The 20,556-nt window shown below is 41.5% G+C and overlaps 2 protein-coding genes across 30 annotated transcripts in view; one reads left to right on the top strand and one right to left on the bottom strand.

Annotated features, from left to right (window-relative positions):
• HCFC2 (host cell factor C2) overlaps positions 1–8,962 on the bottom strand; it is a 60,960-nt gene extending 51,998 nt beyond the window's left edge. For 8 of the 11 annotated variants that reach the window (XM_082419382.1, XM_082419380.1, XM_082419383.1 and 5 more), the window contains exons 1-4: positions 8,718–8,962; positions 8,000–8,218; positions 7,149–7,297; positions 5,522–5,682 (exon numbers count right to left, since the gene is read on the bottom strand). In XM_082419382.1, the coding sequence (XP_082275508.1) occupies positions 5,522–5,682; positions 7,149–7,297; positions 8,000–8,218; positions 8,718–8,880 (692 nt within the window). In that variant the 5' untranslated portion in view covers positions 8,881–8,962. The remainder of the gene's footprint in view (positions 1–5,521; positions 5,683–7,148; positions 7,298–7,999; positions 8,219–8,717) is intronic. The other 3 variants (XM_082419377.1, XM_082419376.1, XM_082419384.1) reach the window with 1 other exon arrangement.
• The window catches only part of GLT8D2 (glycosyltransferase 8 domain containing 2), a 56,234-nt gene continuing 44,595 nt past the window's right edge, over positions 8,918–20,556 (top strand). For 2 of the 19 annotated variants that reach the window (XM_082419507.1, XM_082419521.1), the window contains exons 1-4: positions 9,618–9,763; positions 11,989–12,128; positions 13,403–13,453; positions 18,963–19,426. Coding sequence is in view for 6 of the 19 variants with exons in the window: in XM_082419519.1 (XP_082275645.1) it covers positions 13,411–13,453 (43 nt within the window). In the remaining 13 variants the exon portion in view is untranslated. Of the gene's footprint in view, positions 9,034–9,612; positions 9,764–11,988; positions 12,129–13,402; positions 13,454–18,962; positions 19,427–20,556 lie in introns of those variants that run through there. The other 17 variants (XM_082419511.1, XM_082419519.1, XM_082419510.1 and 14 more) reach the window with 15 other exon arrangements.

Raw genomic sequence — 20,556 nt, forward strand, 5'->3', positions numbered from 1 at the left:
CCACAGCTAGAGAAAGCCCTCGCACAGAAACGAAGACCCAACACAGCCATAGATAAATAAATGGATAAATAAAAATTAAAAAAAAAAAAAAGATAGAAAGGTAAATATATTAATGAAACAGAAGAGAGTCTAGAACAAGAGCTCACAAACTTTTTCTGTAAAGAGCTAGATAGTAAATATTTTAAGCTTTGTAGGCCATAAATTCTGTCACAACTACTCAACTCTGCCCTTTTAATATGAAAGCAGCCAGAGACAATATGTAAATGAATGGACATACCTGTGTTCCAATGAAACTTTACTAGCAAAAACAGGCAGCAGGCCAAATTTTGTCTACAGAGAGTAGTTTGTAACCCCTGGTCTAGAGAGTCTAGAAAAAGACCCAATTCTATGAGAACTAAGATATGACAGAGATGGGAGTTCAACACACTGTGGGGCGGGGGGATTGGCTTATTTAATAAATGGTGGTGGGAGAACTGAAAATTCACTCAGAAGAAAAAGTAAAAAGCCTCATACTAGTCACAGAAATATATTCCAAATGCATTAATATTTTAAACACAAAAACAAAGCTGTGAATGTACTAGAAGAAAATATAGAAAAATTATTTTTACAGTTTTGGGACAGGAGATTCTTCCTAATAAGCAGGATACAAACCAGAAAGCCATTAAAAAGTATATTGTCATACTTGATAAAACAAAAAGGAAAACCCTTAAAAAAGTGGGGGGAGCAAAGAGAAGACTTGGGAAAAAATATTTGGAACATATAAAACGAATTACATAGAGAACTCCTAAGAATCACTAATAAAAAGAAAAATGAAAATCCATGAAAATATGATTAGAAATAATAAATGAATTCAGCAAGGTCACAGGATACAAGATCAATATACAAAGACCAAATGTATTTCTATATGCTAGCAATGAACAATCCAAAAATGAAATTAAGAAACCAAATCTATTCACAATGTCATCAAAAAGGATAAAAAGTTAGAAATAAATTTAACAAAATAAAAGCAAGATTTGTACATTGAAACCCTCAAAAGACTGCTGACTGACAATAAAGAAGATCTAAATAAATGTAGAGACAGTCCATGTTCATAGATTGGAAGACTCAATACTAATAAGATAGCAACTGTCCACAAATTGATCTATATAGTCAACACAATCCCTATCAAAATCCCAGAAGACCTTTTTGCAGAAATTGGCAAGTTGATCCTAAAATTTATACAGAAATGTAAAGGATTCAGAATAGCTAAAACATTCTTGAAAAAAGAGTAATAAAATTTGAGAACTTTTATCTTCCTATTTCAAAACTTACTACAAAGCTACAGTAATCCAAACAGTGTGGTACTGGCATAAGGCCAGTGGAACAGAATTGAGAGTCCATAAATAAACCCTTACATTTATGGTCAACTAATTTTCAACAAAGATGCCAAAACAATACAGTAGGAAAAGGATAGTCTTTTCAACAAAAGGTGTTGGGAAAACTGTATATCTACATGTAAAAGAATGAATTTAGACACTTACTTTACCCAGGCATAAAAATTACCTCAAAATGAATCACAGATATAAATGTAAGAGCTAAAACTACAGAACTTTTAGAAGAAAATAGAGGAACAAATCTTCATAACCTTGAGACAGGCAAAGAGTTCTTAAAAAGGATGCTAAAAGTATGATCCATAAAAGAAAAAATGGATAAATTGAATTTATCAAAATTAAAATCTTTGTGCTTCAAAAGATACCATTAAGAAAATAAAAACTACAGATTGGAAGAAAATATTTGCAAATCACATATTTGATTTTTTTTAAAACAAACCTGCATGCAGAATATATAAAGAACACTTATAATTCAATAATAAGAATACAAGCAACTAAATTTTATTTTTAGGTTTATTTTATTGAAGTATAGTTGATTTACAATGTTATGTTAATTTCTGCTGTACAGCAAAGTGATTCAGTTATACATATAAATATATACATTCTTTTTCATATTCTTTTCCATTGTTTATCACAGGATATGGAATATAGTTCCCTGTGCTATACAGTAGAACCTTGTTGTTTATCCATTCTCTATATAATAGTTTGCATCTGCTAATCTCAAACTCCCAATCCATCCCTCCCCCACACCCCTGCCCTTGGCAACCATAAGTCTGTTCTCTATGTCTGTGAGTCTCTTTCTGTTTCATAGATAAGTTCATTTGTGTCATATTTTAGATTCCACATATAAGTGATCTCATGTGGTATTTGTCTTTCTCTTTCTGACTTACTTCACTTAGTATGATAATCTCTAAGTCCATCCATGTTGCTGCAAATGGCATTATTTCATTCTTTTTTTATGGCTATGTAGTATTCCATTGTATATGTGTACCACATCTTCTTTATCCATTCATCTGTCTTTGGACATTTAGGTTGTTTCCATGTCTTGGCTATTGTGAATAGTGTGGCTATGAACACAGGCATGCATGTATCTTTTTGAATTATAGCTTTTTCCAGATATATGCCCAGGAATGGGACTGCTGGACCATATGACAACTCTATTTTTAGTTTTTTGTGAAACCTCCATACTGTTTTCCATAGTGGCTACACCAATTTACATTCCCACCAACAGTGTAGGAGGGTTCCCTTTTTCCCACACCCTCTCCAGCATTTGTTATTTGTAGACTTTTTAATGATGGCCATTCTCACTGGTGTGAGGTGGTACCTGATTGCAGTTTTGATTGCTGCATTTCTCTAATAATTAGCAATGTTCAGCATCTTTTTTTGTGCCTGTTGGTCAAGTGTATCTAACAAATGAACAGAGATTTGAATAGAAATTTCATCAAAGAAGATATATGAATGGATAAAAAGCTCATGAAAAGAAGCTCAACATCATTGGTCATTAGGGAAATGCAAATTAAAACCATAATAAGATACCACCTTATACCCACTAGGTTGGCTACAAAAAAAAAGACAGACAATAACAAGTGTTAGCAAGGATGTGGAAAATTTGGAACACTTATACATTGCTGGTGGGAAGGTAAGATGGTAGTCACTTTGGAAAACAGTTTGGTAGTACTTAAGAAGTTAAATATAAATTTCCCACATGACTCAGCAATTCTATTACTAGGTATCTAATCAAGAGTAATGAACACATGTCCACAGAAAGACCTGTATGCAAATGATCATAACAGCATTATTCATAAAAGCCAAAAACTGGAAACAATCCAAATGTCTACCAACTGATGAACAGATAAACAAAATGTGATATATCAATACAATGGAGTATTATTCAGCAATAAAAAGGAAGAAATATTTGATACATGCTACAACATGGTTGAACCTTAAGAACATTATGCTAAGTGAAAGAAGATAAATGCACAAAAGCACATTTATATGAAATGTTCAGAAAAGGCTAATCTACGGAGACAGAAAGTAGACTGGTAGTTGCCTGGGGATTGGTATGGGAATGGGGACTGAATGCAAATGAATAAGAAGTTTCTTTTGGAGTGATGGAAATGTTCTAGAACTGGATTGTGGTGATGGTTACATAACACTGTAAATTATGAAAAATCACTGAATTGTACATATAAAAAGGATGAATTTTATGGTATATAATATATACTTGAACTTTTAAAAATAGAAAAATAAACAAGGACCTAAACAGACAATTTCAAAAAAGGAATTGTAAATATCCAATAAGCATTGTTAATCAAGCTCATTCCTAGTTTAAAAATAAATCAAGATAAACCCATGAAATGTATTTCACCAATTATGTTGGCAAAAACTAAGAAGAGTGCGATGATTCAGTATTGCTGAGGGTATAAGGCACTCTCGTACACAGTTATTAGGAGTATAAAATAGTTCCATCTCTTTGGAGGTTGATTCAGGGGTACCTAAACAAACTTAAATGTACCCTTTGACCAACACCTTCCCCCCCCAATTCCATTTATAAGTATCAATCCTACAAAAATATTTATACATGTGCAAAAACTGTAATAGCAAAATAATGGAAATATGTAAATGTCCATCTGTAGGGGAATGGTTAAATAATTTGCATAATTCAGACTACTTTTCAGCCTTTAAAAAATAGGTCAATCCATATCTACTGCCATGTAAAGATATATTGTTAAAAGTAGAAAACAAACAAAAAACCCAAACAAGTAAACACCCAAAGTCATAAAGCAAGAAGAAAGATCTCACTTGTATAAAAAAAATACATGTCTGCATAGAATCAGATTAACGTTCCCAAGTCCCCTCTCCCAGAAAGCAGAACATGTATCCTTGCATCATCAACTCAGGTCTTGGCGTTACGGCTTGCTCTGACCAATGGAATGTCAACAGAAATGAATGTGCTAGCTTTAATCAAGGTTTTAAAAAGCATCACGTGTATCTAGTTATTCCCTCAAGCAGCATAAACTTGAGAAGCTTACCCTTGACACAACAAAATCTAATACAATGTGTTACATGAAAAAAGTCCCAAAAGATACACATCAAACTGAATTATGTGTGCTTGCCTATGTTGGGGAACAGTGATGCTATGAGAAAGAACTTTGTATACTTTCTAGTTTCTTGAATTTTACAAGTCTGTATCTAAAAAAAATTTGTTTAATGGAAATGAAAAAAAGACATGTGCTAAAAGTAAAAGTATCTGGATTAGTGTGGTGGGATAAATTCTTTTCCTTTTCTCCAGTTTCCAATTTTTCCATGTAGTTTTAGTATATGTTATTTTTTAAAGTCTGGAGGAAAAAAAAAGCTAAGACTATTATCAGTCTAATGTAGGTAAAAAGACACATTATAATGGTGATGACAACTACTGATATTGCTGATGGCAACTTGAAAGTCCTTTGAAAATTATGCCAATAATCTTATTTAGCAATCACAATGACACTGAAAGGTAGGTATTTAATCACTCCCATTTCACAGTGAAGGAAAACAGGCTTAGATTACTTCCACTAAAGGACACATACACGGTAAGCAGTGAATCAGAAAACAGCCTTTTGGATTTTAAACCTCCAAATCCTGAATGCTATAATGACCATGTGATCAAAACATTATGCAAAAAGAAAAGAGGCAGTGATTAATTGTTTGGAAAAAGGAGGAGAGAATTGGTTCTGAAAGTACTTGCTTGTGTGAACCACTCTTAACAGCTTCCTAAGAGAAAAATGGAAATGACAGCCTTCATTTTATATTCAGATTTTTGTCACTAACTCTCAGAGAAATATAATTTGAAAATATCCATTTATTACTTTTCATTATCACTTATGACAACTAAAATTCATTATGGCTCAACATATACAGATATATTGCCACAAGCAGTTATATTAATATCAATTTAATAAGATGATTTCTGATCGGAAAAGGCACAGTTTTGAAAATAGATATACTCCAGGGACTAAGGAAAACACAAAATGGACACAAATTTGTTCACTGTTAGGTTTAATTGAAAATGGCTAAGCTTCATCACTTTTGATAATTAAAGATGGAAGAAATTAAATGTTCTTAATCTAAATCGTAAAACAAACATTTGGTCTGAAAAAGTGTTGGCATACCTGGGAACATTATTGTTTGAATCTTCACTTTCATTTGCCAGGCCACCAAACAAATAGCATTTGTTACCATATAAAGAGAAGCTATGTCCCAGCCGAGGACAAGGAGGTAAACCAGAAGAAGGGGGATACGGTTTCACTTTTTTCCATAACCAACGACTTGCCTAAAAAAGAGCATAAATACTCTCAGACAAAATCAGGAAAGTGCTCCTATATTGTCAATAGTGTAACATCATACCAATACATTTTAATCTGAATCCAGTAAGAACGCTTCAATAAGCTACTTTTGGGACAAATGACAAGTTAACCAGATAACTTCAGGAATTAAAATGAGTGTTCCAATAGAAATTCAGTCTAGTCTTCCATATTCACAGCTTTCCACAATGGCAAACTAAGCTTATAATAATAAACACTAGCAGTTATAAAATATTTTCCAAATGAAAAATTCAACATTATTTATAGCTTTAAGATTAAATGTAATTTATGTACTCTCACTTTTTGAAATCAGGTAATCCATGGATGGTATATATTTTAACCTTTAAATAAACATAAAGCTCATTAAAAAAAAAATTTTTTTTTCTTGGCTGCCGCATGCCATGCGGCATCTTAGTTCCCCAACCAGGGATCAAACCTGTGCCCCCTGCAGTGGAAGTGCAGAGTCTTAACCACTGGACCACCAGGGAAGTCCAACATAAAGATCATTTAACAAACCAAACTCCAAAACTTATTCTCTAGCCATGGATGCTTTCTTTATCTAAAACTATTTTTGAAAAAGTTTTAAATGAACTGCTTGTAAATAGGCATAATCCACCTACATCTGCCAACTACCAGATACCCTTATGATCACAGCCCTGGGAATATACAGTTCAGGGATAAAAGTCAATTAGGGCTGTCACAGAGGGCTCTGGGTCTGGTTTATTAGAGAGTAAAATCTAGAAAGGCTATTTGAAACTGTTACCCCTTTTGTATGTACTGCCAGAAAAGGGGAAAAAAGTGATTATTAGCGTGAGGGTAACAATTTCTATAACTAAGGCAGAAGTTTTCAAAAACTTATGGTCTGGAGACCAGCAGGAGCAGGTGGGAACTTAGTAGGAATGCAAATTCTCTGTAGAGAATACTGATTCAGAAACTCTGAGGGCGGGGCCCAGCAATCTGTGTTTTCAGAAACCCTCCAGGTGCTTCTGCTGCAGCCTAAAGTTAAAGAAGGACTGCACTAAGATACAAAAGCTCAAACATGTAACTTGTACAACTGAGGCTAAGTAACAGGTTTCTTAATGTTACAAATGTTGCACTGGGTATCGGAAAAAGACTTACATTAGAAACTTTGGCTTTGGGACTTCCCTGGTGGTCCAGTGGGTAAGACTCCGCGCTCCCAATGCAGGGGACACGGGTGTGATCCCTGGTTAGGGAACTAAGATCCCACATACCGCATGCCACAAGGCGCCGGCAAAAAAAAAAAAAAAAAGGAAACTGGCTTTTTAGTGAAGTGGAAATGTTTTCTTTGAAGCTCTGAAATGTGAAGCTCACACTATTTTAAGCATGTTAATGAAACATTTTGCAATCTTTCAAAGAATTATGAGCAATATCATTAAAATTTCAGGTTGAGATAATAAATTTGAAATACACTTACTTGTAACTCATATAACTCATTGCTGTATCTTCCATATTCAACCATTCCCCCAAATACTAATATTCTGGTACCATCACAGACAAATCCATGGGCAGCACAGCCTGGAGGGATGTCTCCTCTAACAGCTGGCAGGAACCACTGATTTGTAACTAGTTGCCGAAATAAAATTAAAACCAATTATAATAAACAGTTATCACAAACTATGAGTATGTACTTTTATATGAATCATTTGTATCAGTGGTTCTTAATTGGGAATGATTTTGCCCCCCCAGGGACAAACAAAAAAATTACAGTTGTCAGAACTGCAGGAGGAAGGTGTTACTGGCAACTAGTGGGTAGAAGGCTGGGGATATAGGGCAGCCCCTAAAACAAACAAAATTATCCGGTTCAAATGTCAATAGTGCTGCTGTTGAAAACCCTGATCTATATCACTTAATTTCTCAACAAAAACCCTACTTGGGGAGCATCATCCTCTCCATTTTACAAGTGAAAAATCTGACACTTAGGTTCAGTTACTTTAGCGCTGATTCTTGAGCAACTGGCACAGCAAAATTCAAACCAGGTCTAACTTATTCCACAGCCAAGGTTTTTACAGACTACCTAATTGTCGACTAACTTTTAAACTTTTTTTATGCTGGGGTGCCAGGAGGAGGAGAAGGTGAAAAAAATAAAGTTTCCCCTACTCCACCATTTTATTAATTTCTAAATGACCACTACGATTAAGTTGTTTGGTCAAAGAAAAGTTATTGATCACGACATAGACCTCAAACTCATTAATTAGCCTTACACCAAGAAAACAGCTTCCTTAGGACAGCTGGCGCATTTACAAGTGGGAAAAATGAAATTCCAACCTCCTTTCTGTTCCACGGAGGTACTCAAAGTCAGGGCCTCCGCGGCCGGGGGCATTTCTGATGTGCAGCGGCGCTCAAGCCGACAGTCCTCCCCGAGCGCCGAACGGCTGAGCTTGGGCACACAGACAGGCGCCGGTATCACCCACGAGCCACTTCCCCGCCAGTGAAGAGGGCTACCAACGGGGTAAGAATCTTGACTGCCAACTGCCAGGTACGGGGCTGTATTGGGGGTGAAAGTACCAGAAGGCCTCTCGTTTTCCCTCCTCATCTCCCCTATATTCCCTTCCTCCTAAGGAAGACAGGCAGGCAAAGACGGGAAAGGCCCGGAGGAGCTCTGGTTTGGAGGTGGGTTTTGACAGGGAGGGATCTCGGGGCCCCGGAGTGGGCGAGACTTCGGGAAGAGGCCCAGGCGGGTGGAAACAGTCTCTCTCGCCTACGTCCGCCAGCAGGGCTGGGGCGGGGGGGTCCGGGACCGCCTGCCCGAGGGCCGGCGCGCCCCGCTCGGGGGCCGGTTCCGCCCCGCGAACCCCGGGGAAACGGAGCTACGGACCGGGACGCTGCGGGATTGGGGCCTCCCGGCCGAGACTCGCTCCCTGCCGCCCGCCGGAGGAGGTAGTGACCCGGCGGTGACAGCTGTCAGGGCCGCGGCCGCCGCCTCGTCTCCCCTCCCCCTCCGCGGCTCCCACAGGCGGGGCCGAAGAACCGCCGCCGCGCCTACCCGTGTTGTAGACGTGCAGCTCGTCGGCGATGCCCTCGTTGCCCCCTCCAAAGATGATCATCAGCTCCCGGATGGCCACCGCTCGGTGTCCGTGCCGGGCGCGGGGGACCGGCCCCGTAAAGGAGGAAACCCGCCTCCAGTTGAGGAGGCTGGGAGCCGCCATCTTCCCAACCCCCGCCCCTCTGTCCACAATGCACCGCGCCTGCTCCGGCGCCGCTGCTCCGGGAGGAGAGGTGGGACCCGCCTCCAGCTGTGCACGCGGGAGGGGGGAACCTCACGGAGGAGGGTGATGGTCACGTGACTGCGGGCGTCCAGGGTAAGGATGGAGGGCTAAGGGGAGCAGAGGGGGTCCTGGTAAGGGCGCCCCGCCCCCGCCCCCGGGTGACGTGGCTGGTGTTGGCACCCTGGACAAGGGATTTTAGGGTGGAAGGAAATTTCCTACCGACCAGTCTCCCCTCCCCATCCAGAGCCTCCAGTTTTTTATTTGCGGGAGAAGATAACAGCGTTTTCCTTTACGGCCACTTTGAGCATCTAGGATGTGCGGGCGAGTCAGACCCTTTAAAACAGGGGTCCCCAACCCCCAGGCCGCAGACCGCAACCTGTCCGGGCCTGTTAGGAAAGGGGCCACACAGCAGGGGGTGAGCGAAGCTTCCTCTTCGCCTGAACTATTCCCGCCCCCCATTCCGTGGAAAAATTGGCTTCCACGAAGCCCGTCCCTGGTGCCAAAAAGATTGGGGACAGATGCTTTAAACAATGACAACACAGCAAGAGAAAAGCTCTCGTAGAGGTTTTGAAGTGCCGGGAGCGCGGGGAGAGGAGAGGGAAGTCCATCTCCGCCGAGGGCGTGACTGCGCGCAGAGCGCCGGGGCGTAGTGGATGCCCGCGAAGGCGGGGGGAGGGAGGGAGTCTGGACCATGGTGGAGAGGCCGCGAGCGCTGCGTGCCACCCGCGGCTAGGAACACCGGAGGGAAGGTCGGAGCTAAGCCTGCAAAGGCAAATTAGGCAGATCAGATTTGGAGGGTGACATGCCAAGAAGTTTAGGAACGGTGAGCCGCGAAAGTTGTTTTGTTTTGTTTAAGCAGGTGGGAGGTTATAGATTTATCTTTTATTACTAACATTTGAGGGTGTTTCATTGACAAGCACTGTCCTCCTTGCCTTATATGAATTAACTTGTGATTCTCCTAACAATCCAGTGAAGTGGGTACTGTTATTTCCCTTTCGTGGATGGGGAAATGAGGCACAGAAAAGTAAAGTAATTTTCTCATGGGCACACAGCAGAAAAGAATTAGGGCCAGTATTCAAACGCAGAACTTCTGATTCCAGAGCCCCAACCCCTAACCACTATACCATACTTACTGTGAATACAGTCATAAGTAACCCTGTTAAGTCCGGGCTGCTTTGTGATCTGGTCCTACACAGAATCACACTCAAAGAGATACAAGTCCAGCGGCAGAGGTGGGGGGGGGGGGGCGGGAAATGAAAGCAATTTAAATCCCTACCTCACACTCTCAAGAAGGTATCAAAGAGGGAATACACATAATGTAGGCCAAATTTCCTAAAATTTCATTTCCCTCATCTTACTATTTTCAATTTCTCTCGTATGCCTAGCTCATCTCTCCTCCCCCAATTCCCTCAAACCTAACCATGCCTCTCCCACCTTCTCATTCATCTAAACTTCCTTTTGAGAGGTAATTCTTTCCCTTTTAAAAAGGAATTCTTAGTATTCTTTCCAGCTCCTGCTTTTCAAGTTCTTCCTGTCACTGATTAATTCCCCAATTTCATAATATGGTCAAAGAGAATTTGGAATCGGAATAGGAAGGTGGCTGGAAACAAAGAAAGAAAGCTATGAATATTTATGTACTGATATTTTTCTTGGTCACATACATAACATGGGCTCTTAAATGTTTCAGTTATAAAGTTTTTATGTATCTGAAACAATACTGGAAAAGTTGGGGTAGAGCCATGAGTTTTTCATAAAACTTTAAATACTTCATTTAAAGAATTTTTTCTTATTCTGAGAGTTTAATGGTAAAATGTCCTAACTTTTATGACTGATGCTGTAAGTGGATGGTAGTTTTTTTTGTTTTGTTTTGTTTTTTTAATGTCCTTATAGCAAAAGACTAAGGGTAAAATTAAAAGTTGCAAACCCAATGTTGATATTCAAATTAAAAAAAATCAAAACTGGTATATGATATTTGAAAGTCTGAAAATCTCTGAACTAAGGGAGAGATGAAGGCAAAATGTTAAGACAAAGGAGATTACAAGTGATAACTGGTTGCTTAGATAAGGAACTTCAGGACAGTGGTGGAGGTCTGTATTAGTTTCCTAAGACTGCTGTAACAAAGTACCACAAACCAGGTGGATTAAAACAACAGAAATTTGTTGTCTCACAGTTCTAGAGTCTAGAAATCCAAAATCAGGGACATATCCCTCTGAAACCTGTAGGGAAGAATACTTCCTTGCCTCTTTCTGGCTTCTGGTCGGTGGCCGTCAATCCTAGGCCTTCCTTGGCTTGTAGCAGCATCACTCCAACCTCTGCCTCCATCATCATATGGTGTTGTCCCTGTGTGTCTGTGTTTCTTCTCTTCTTATAAGTTCACCAGTCATATCAGATTAGGGCCCACCTAATGGCCTCACCTTAACTTGTTTACATCTGCAAAGGCCTTATGTTCAAATAAGTTCACAATCACAGGTTAGAACTTAAACATATCTTTTTTGGGGGGACACAGTTCAATACATGACAGGATGCTTAATCCAATGGGAAAGATATTTTACCAGAGCACCTTTGACTCAACGCTGCTTAAGTGAGGAGTCTAGAATAGGTCCCCAATTCTCAAGAAAGCTACCTTCAATCTTTGAAACTTTAAGAATGGAAGTTACCACCTAGGAGGTGAGTGTAGAAAGGGAAGAGAAGAGTGAGGCAGAATAGCGCCCTGAAGAAACCAACTTTTAAGAGGTAAAGACAGCAGGAGGCTCTCATGAACGAAATGGGGAACGAATAGCCAGAGAAGTCAAAAGGGAACTGGGTGAGGGCGATGTCAAAGAAGCCACAGGCTAAGGGGCTTTCACAGAGCGGAAGTGGTTATCAAAGCCAAGAGCCATAGAGAGGTCAGATAAGAAAAAGATGAAGAAGCAACGTCTGCAAACTAAGAGGTTATTAATGGCCTAGATTAAAATACTCAGTGGAGTGGGAGGAGGGAAGCCACAGAAGATCGAAGAATGAATAACAAGTGAGGACGCACAGATAACATGTATAGTCTACTTTTTACAGAGACTTGCCCCCAAAAGGAAAGAAAAAAACAGTGGCTGGAGGGGAGAAATGGCTGTGTACAGAGCAAACTCTTCTTATTCTTTTCCAAGGATGAGACTTGAACATGATTGTGGGCTCAGAAGAAGGATCCAGTTGAAAAGGTAAGACTGAAGGAGCAATAGAGATGTCTTAGTCTGTTTAGGCTGCTGTAACACAATACTAGAGGCTGGGTGATTTATAAACACCCAAAATTTACTTCTCGCAGTTCTGGAGACTGAAAGTCCAAGATCAGGGTGCCAGCATGGTCAGATTCTGCTGAAGACACTCTTGCAGGTTTCAGACTGTTGACTTCTCACTGTATCCTTACCTGGTGAAAGGGATGAAGGAGCTCTCTGGGGTCTCTTATAAGGGCGTTAATCCCATTCATGAGGGCTCCACTCTTATGACCTAAGCACCAAAATACCAAAGACCCTACCTCCTAACACCATCACCTTGGGGGTGAGGATTTCAACATATGAATTTGGAGGGGGACACAAACATTTAAATCATAGCAAAAGAATATGTCATTTGGAAATGCTTTTTGTTACAAGTAGCAGAATATCCGACACAGTGTGGCTAAATGATAAGGCACTTAATTATCTTGCACAAGAGATCTGGGGTAGGTAGCTCTAGGGTTAATTCAGCAGTTCAATGGTGTTACGGTTCCAGGTAGCAGCTCTGAATTTCTCTTGACTTTTCCTTTATGGTCAAAAGAAGGTCGTTGTACCTTTGGACATTGTGTCCCCATACAACCATGCCCAAAGGCATGAAGCAGGAGGACAGCCAGGATGGGGAAATAGAGCTTTCGTTTTACAGGGAGGAAAAGCATCTTGCCCAGAAGCCACCCAGCATACTTGCTCTTAGGTTTCACTGGCCAGAACTGGGGCATTTGCTATATTAAGATTACGTTAGCTACAGGGACAGAAATAGGCTTTAAAAGTTTATGTTTCTCCCATGTAAATGAACTTTGGAAATGGCAATCCAAAGCCAGCATGGCGGCTCTATTTCACCACATCTTCAGGAATTTGTAGACTTTGTGGATTGGAATTCCTCCTTCCAACTCATGATCCAAGATGGCTGCTCCAGCTCTAGCTATTGCATCTACACTCCAGCCAGCAGGAAACAGTAGGGGAAAGGAATGTTCCCGTCTCCAGAACACATTCTGGAATTGTACATGTTATTTCTGCTTACATCCCATATGCCAGTATTTAGTCACAAGGCCACAGCTAGTTGAAGGAAGTTTGTGAAATGTAGTTTTTATTTAGAATGGCCAAGTGCTCAGGTAATAGTCAAGATTCTATCACAGAGAAAGAAGAGAAGAGCAGACTGTGGGGGTCTTCTTGCAGGAGGGTGGCTATAGGAGTCTAAGAAAGTGTTTTTGTTTGTTTGTTTTTAGCCTCAATAATGAGAAGCAGGCAAGGGAGAAGAAAGTTGGAAATGAGAATTGGTGAGATTACCAAGTAGGCCTGTCTCAGGGCAGGTTGAAACTTGATTGAGCAAGATCCTAGAGGATCAAGAAAAGATGGATTCAGAAGTACATGTAGATTTACACATGTACTAGGGTTGAATATATGTCTATCTCATAGATTATATAATTGTTTATATTCTATAAAAATATATTAGAAAACAGAAAGCTCTATTGGACAGCGCTGCTCTAGCCTTTTGAAGTTATGTTAGAGAAGATGCCTTCATCTGTCACCACTTTCTCTCCTTCACTCCCGCTCCCCCATATCAAACACCATCATTTACCTGGAATCTCAGCATAGAGGATAGAGGTTAAGATCATGGGATTTAGAATTCAATAGGCATAGCTGTTTACTAGCTATGTGGTCTTGGTCAAATTACTTATTTTCTTTGAGCTTCAGATGCTTTGTCTATAAAATGGGGATTGTAATAGCATCTATTTCTTAAGGTTATTTTGAAGATCAACTGAGATAATATATGCAAAGTACAGGCTGTCCTTGCTTTGCATGAGAGTGCAGTTCTGTGAAAATGGCCATGGAAGCTGAAACCCTGCAAAGCGATCTTAATTACTAATGGGAAAAATTACAATTGTTTTGTTCATGATCTTTAAATATTTTTGTTAAAATATTTAAAGTTCTCTTACTGTTGGTTTTAAGTGTCTAAGGAAATGAAAAAAATAGTAGACTTAATATTTATTTGTTCTACTGTAATTTAAAACATTGGACATATTGAAGATGAAAATTAAATATTTAGGGTTTGTTTTTGTTTTGGTTTTGGTATAAAACTTACCAAGAGCAGCTGAGCAGTGCTTACCTTCTTGCCATATAACTTACTGTAAGGAGCGAGCATCTTTTCTGTGCCTTGGAAAATGGTCATACTCCTTTCTAAGTTTGGATCAGCTACCCATATTTTATCCTTTGCACTTTTAACATCATAAAATACCTTTGAGAGTTCCTCTAATGTGAATTTTTTGCCCATGTCATTTCCTCTGGAACATCTCCATCCCTCTCATCACAACCACTTTCCTTATTTATGTTCGTAAAATCACCCTTACTAGATTTTTCTGGCTGCATAGCTAGAGTTGAATAGCGACAGTATCATCCCACGGCCAACTAATTTCTTCTCTACCTTCATTCACCTTTGATTTGAATGTCACTCCCACTATTATCATTTTTTGTTTCTTTGCTAACTTTTCTCTTTGTTGGCCAATTCTATTATCCATTTTTGTAGATGCCACATGGGTTTATCACTGGGAATTAATGAAGCAACACAACTACACGCTTTGCTGTCTGTACATAAGCCGAATAACAGCTATCCAGTGACCAATCACTGACAGACTGTCAAAGAAGTGACATGATTGGTCATTCATCATTGATGTGGCTCTGTTATCAGCGTAGGAATTTTGTGGACTGAAAAGCTAGCAGCAAAGTTAGTAATTATCCAATTACTCAGTTGATATACTGTGGTAACAGATTTGAACTGTGTTGTAGGGGGACTGATGTTATTAAACTACACTGTGGTGACTGAAATTTGTGCTGATGCCACGCAAAGCAAGGACAGTGCTGTGCTTATGAAATGCCTAGCACGTGGTTAGCATTTAGTAAGTAATAGATTGTTTAACTTCTATCATTTTCATTATATTACTACTGTTTCTACTCCTCCTGAGCTACGGGCCACTGAGGAGTCAGTCCGAGAGGGAGGGGCTGGTGCTGGGAGGTGGCAGACAGTGCAGTGTTTTCAGCCAAGAGTGTAAAATGGCCGTGTCCACGGGATACCTTAATCTCAGTTGAGGACTCAGGCCAAGGGCTTATTGGCAGCAGTCTGAGAAGGGGTTTTGAGGAGTGCCAGCAGGTAGGCAGAGCTCAACAGCAGAGAGCCTAGGCAGGCGCTGTTCCTGAGATGAAGGAAGCAGATGGTGTCTGAGAGATCTGCTCCCAGATCACAGGGCTCCAGCCATGGCTAGAGCTGCGGCCAAGGCCTGGAGAGGGCAGCTGGCCAGAACAAGGCAGGACCCCAGGCCAGGTAGAGCCTACACCAATTACCAGAGGAAGGAGCTGGCACATAAGCCAGGGAGGAAAAGCAGTCTTCTCACGTGGGAGAAAGGGACCCTGTGTGCAAAGAGTCAGGTGCAGGAGCGATTGCTGCAGCTCAGGGGGTAGCAGGCAAGGGCCAGAGCAGCTAAGCTCTGGACAAGGAGATGACCCATCACTGAGCCCCACCAGCCAAAGAGAGGGAATTGAGGCCCCCATAGTTGTATTTCCTGCCCCACGTGGATGATCCCGGAGCCCAGCCCTGGGAGACCGAGGCAATAAATAGAGGCTTGTCAGCCTGACCCAATGCAGTGATTCACTGCTGCTGCACAATGCTGCTTCCTTTCCTTCCAGTCACATTTATCAGCCTTAATAGAGTTTATCTTACCTCCTTATCTACAAAGTAATACACTCAGCCAAGGCAGGCCCATTGGGTAAGCAATGATGAACATTTGGCTTTCAACTAATAAGAAATAAACGTGGAATAATAATGACTCAGATATACGTTGTGTTGACTAATGACAGCACAAATCGAAAAGGCATATAGATCACATAGGACTGTGTTCAGGCAGATAACTGAAACCTGACCGAAGTGACTTAACCGCATCCAGGTTTATTTTCCTCACACGGTTAGATGCTCCGTCAGTAGTCAGCTCAGGCTGCTGTGGTGACTCCCAGTGCCATCGGGACTGAGGCGGCTCCTGCGTTCTTGCTCCGCCCTCCTCACTTAACATGTGCAGGGCTGCTGAGTCACCCAACGCCAGGGCACGGATAGTTTCCATTTGCTTATGAAGATCTATTCTCCACTCTTCTTTAACTTGTTCAGTGCCGTGAGGCTGACCTAAATGTATTACATCACCTGACGTCTCCAGGTCTCTGACTTCCAGTTGGGTTTGGCCAATGGGAGGCGCCACCCACAGGAGATTGTAAGGTTGGGGTAATGTACCTCCTAGTCCCTTTCGTGGGGGTGAACAGAGGTTGCTCCTCTTGGGCAGCCCTTCCCTGCAGCTGCTTTCTCCCACTCCTGGTAACCACTCCCTTCTCTTGCCTGCAGGACTTCGGATGGTAATGGCTCCCTGCATTGCCAACCCCAGGCGTCAATTCTTAACCATGTTTCCCTAACACTGACTACACCTTTTCAAATAGTGCCTGTTTTCAGAGTCTTCACCATTAGCTCACTGGGGTGGGCCATCTGTGTCCTGCCGGGACCCTGACTGACTTGCCACGGCGGTCTCGGCGGTCTCTGCGCGCAGCCCGTGGGACCACATGCAGCAGCACGGGGTGGGCCTTTCATCCGCAGGGCTGCGAGATGGCGACTGCACCTCCAGGCACCAAGGTTGGGTTTCAGGCAGGAGGAAAGGGCAAAAGGCACCAAACAGCTCTTTGCCAGGAAAACAATAGCTTTCTAGGAAGTCATAGACAGCCAACTTCTGCTCACATGCCGCTCTAGCTTCAGGACCTCTGAGGAGGTGAGTATTTTTAACTGAACAGTTGCCACCTCAAATGACAGAGTGTTTCTATTTGAAGGGAAGAAGCAGAGAGGTTATTAAGTAGTACCAGGCTACCAGTGTTTGAAACAGCATGTAACTCATTTGGACTTTTTGGAAAAAGTTACCGGTTGCTTACTGTTACAATTTCTTTCTCTTGTTTATACCTTGGGGTGTCTTCATGCAACAACAATAATAATAACTTCCATGTACTGAGCCCTTACTGAGTGCATTACATGCATGATGTCTTTTAACCCTCACAAGAAGCTTCCTCACCTTACAGGTGAGGAAACTGAAGGTGAGAGTTTCAGGAATGTGTAAGTATAACATCTGAGCTAACACCTAGGTCTATCTGTCTGTCTCCAGAGCCCAAGCTGGTAGCCACTACACTTAGGGTGCCCCTTATATCCTAGATCTCTTTCTATTCTCATTTCTTCCCCAGGGGAGAATCTGTGCATCCAATGTGGAAATACAGGTCATAGACAGCAAGCCTCTTGCAGCTCAGCACATGGCCCAGCAGAAATAAAGGAGGGGCTTCTCTGGTGGTGCAGTGGTTAAGAATCCGCCTGCCAACGCAGGGGACACGGGTTTGAGCCCTGGTCTGGGAAGATCCCACATGCCTTGGAGCAACTAAGCCCACAAGGCACAACTGCTGAGCCAGCATGCTGCAACTACTGAAGCCCGCGAACCTAGAGCCCGTGCTCTGAAATAAGAGAAGCCACCGAAATGAGAAGCCCACACCGCAATGAAAGTAGCCTCTGCTCGCCACAACTGGAGAAAGCCCACTCGCAGCAACGAAGACCCAACGCAGCCAAAAAGACTAATGCCACTGAGGAACTGAATTTTATTTATTTATTTTTAAACAAACATAATTTCTTTTTTTGTTATTTTATTTTATTTTTATTTTATTTATTTTTTATTTTTGGTTGCACCAGGTCTCAGTTGTGGCAGGCAGGCTCCTTAGTTGTGGTTCACTGGCTCCTTTAGTTGCGGCACGTGTGCTCCTTAGTTGCGGCTGGTGGGCTCCTTAGTTGTAGCATGTGAACTCTTAGTTGTGGCATGCATGTGGGATCTAGTTCCCTGACCAGGGATCGAACCCACGTCCTCTGCATTGGAAGGCAGATTCTTAACCACTGCGCCACCAGGGAAGTCCCGAGGAACTGAATTTTAAATTTTACTTAGTTTTAATCAATTTAAATTGAAAAACTGATTCACGATTCAGTTATTGGAAAATTCTGAAGTATGTTTGGAGCAACCTGAATATGTGAATCTATTTTTTAAACTGTAAATTTTATCAAATCTAAATACATATCAATTGTTTCTGATGAAATTTAGTTTGGGAATTGAGATGTGTTGCAGGTGTAAAATACACACCAGATTTCAAAGGCTTCATACAAAAGAAAAAGTCTTGTTAATAAGTTTTATACCAATTACATGTTGAAATAATATTTTTGTATATATTATGTTAAGTAAAATTTATCATTAAAATTAATTTTACCTCCTTGTTCTGTTCTTAAAGTGACTACTAGAAAATTTTCAATGACAATGTGGCTTGCATTATATTTCTATTGGGCAATACCACTTTAGAAGGTGGCAGTGAGCAGAGGCAGACTCATTTCTTTATAGGAATGAGGGAGAGAGGCCATTGCTAAATAAATTCCATGGTCCCAGGCAAAGTGCTGGCACCATTTCCTGGATTTCTGAGAATCAATGGCAGGAACACAGAACAGCACAGAGCTGGGTGGGGTTGATTCACTGCCTGATTCCTTTCCATGTTCAGTCACAAAACACACCATCTTGAAATTTCTGTCACTATCATTGCCTTGGTCGAAGGGAGACCACAGTTTTTATCTGGGCTTTGATCTGGGGACAACAGCATTTTAATGACTAGGGCATTTTAGGAGAAGCTAGTGGCCAGGAAAGATATTCTTAAAATCAGTATGAACTTAATTTTTTCACTTCTGCCCTCTCAAAGTTTACCTTAGACCCAATGTGTGGTGGAAATTCACCTTCCAAGCGTCTGCTTTTTTCCAGTTTGGAATGTTTTCCTCCAGAGCAGCCTTGTTTTTGAAATGATTTGCGGGCTGCCGGAGGAGGCTGGGAGAGGAAGTCTGACCCGCCAAGCCCATCTGGAAGTGGTTTCAGGGGCCGCATCACTCGGCCAGCACAACGCCTAGATTGCCAGCTGCCTGGAACAGGGGTGGAAGAAACCCGAGCTGCTCCAGAGTCTGCGCAAGCAGGGGAGGTGCAGTGGGGGAGGAAGACTGTCTTGGAAACGGAATATTGGCCTTGAGGCTCTCCAGCCCTTTGAGATTTCCAATGGGATTGTAGGAGCAGCTGAAGCAGTGTGAAGGGCAGCACCCCAGGGCCAGCCACGATTTGAATGCTCTGCCCTGCAGCTCTTCTGGACGGAGGAGCCCTGCCCTCACCGCTCACCAGGTAAACAGAAATTTACAGCAGGGTGACAGCCTTTCTATTTCACCCTGGCCTGCTGGCAGCTGTCCTTTATTTTGCTGTAGATGCAAGAAAGTAAATCAGAGGTGGACTGTCCCATGCAAACCACCTTCAGGCACTCCAGCTGATGTTTGTAGCATGCTAGCGGAATCTTCTTCTTCTTCTTCTTCTTCTTTTTTTTTTTTTTTTTTTTTGCCATCGCTGCAAATCCAAAATATTCAATGTGCAAGTTTTTCACATCCTGGACTGCTTTTCCAGACCTGGGTTTATCTCCGTCCCCCTACCCCCAAATAGTGTGATTTACTTACTATTTTCATCATATTTTAAGTGTGGAAATCATCTGTTAGCTAGGACTGGATAAATGCTAGCATTTAATGTTGGTATGTTTCTGAGCCACAAAAGATTTAATTGAGCTGTGATTCATGTTTTCAAAATCTGTCCTAGGAAGCTATTCTGAGGGCCCCAATCCCCCCAAAAGAACTGGCAGTTGTATGAAATCTAAATGAGGCTTATTGTAAATATGGTAGTCATAACGGTCGGGTTGAAAATGCTTTTTAACTTCCAAAAAAATGTCTTCTTTTGTTCACTTTATGAGCAAGCATAATACATTGGCTAAGCCTGATATATAACTTATGACATAAGTTAAGAAGGGATAGTTAAAACAAGAGTAAGAAGATAGAGAGGAAGAAAATATGATATCCAAACATCTGAATGTGCTGTGGAAAAAAGTCAGTCCTCTAGCTGTTTGGCCCGTGCAGCCAAATATCCAAAGTGACATTGGTTTGTTTTGTCTTTTCCTCTGAATGTTTTGGTGTTGCATTTGTATATGGTATCCTTTGCGTGCTGCATAATGGAATTCCAGGCTTCCATCTAACTCAGAAGTAGAGCAGTGCAGGGCAGTGGTGGGAACATGGGCTCTGGGGTCCGACTCACAGAGGTGAGTCTATGCGCTGCCACTTATAAGCTTTATAAGCTTTGACTCTGGGTGACTCTATCTCCTCATCTGTAAAATGGGAATTAAGCGACATCATGTGTCTAAAGGACATAATGCAGGATCTGCAGAGTAGTGAGGCTTCAGGGGAGGTCAGCTTCTCTGGTGGTGCTGATGATGACAG

This window comes from Balaenoptera physalus, assembly GCF_965194825.1.
Source record: "Balaenoptera physalus genome assembly, chromosome: 13".
NCBI lineage: Eukaryota > Metazoa > Chordata > Mammalia > Artiodactyla > Balaenopteridae > Balaenoptera > Balaenoptera physalus.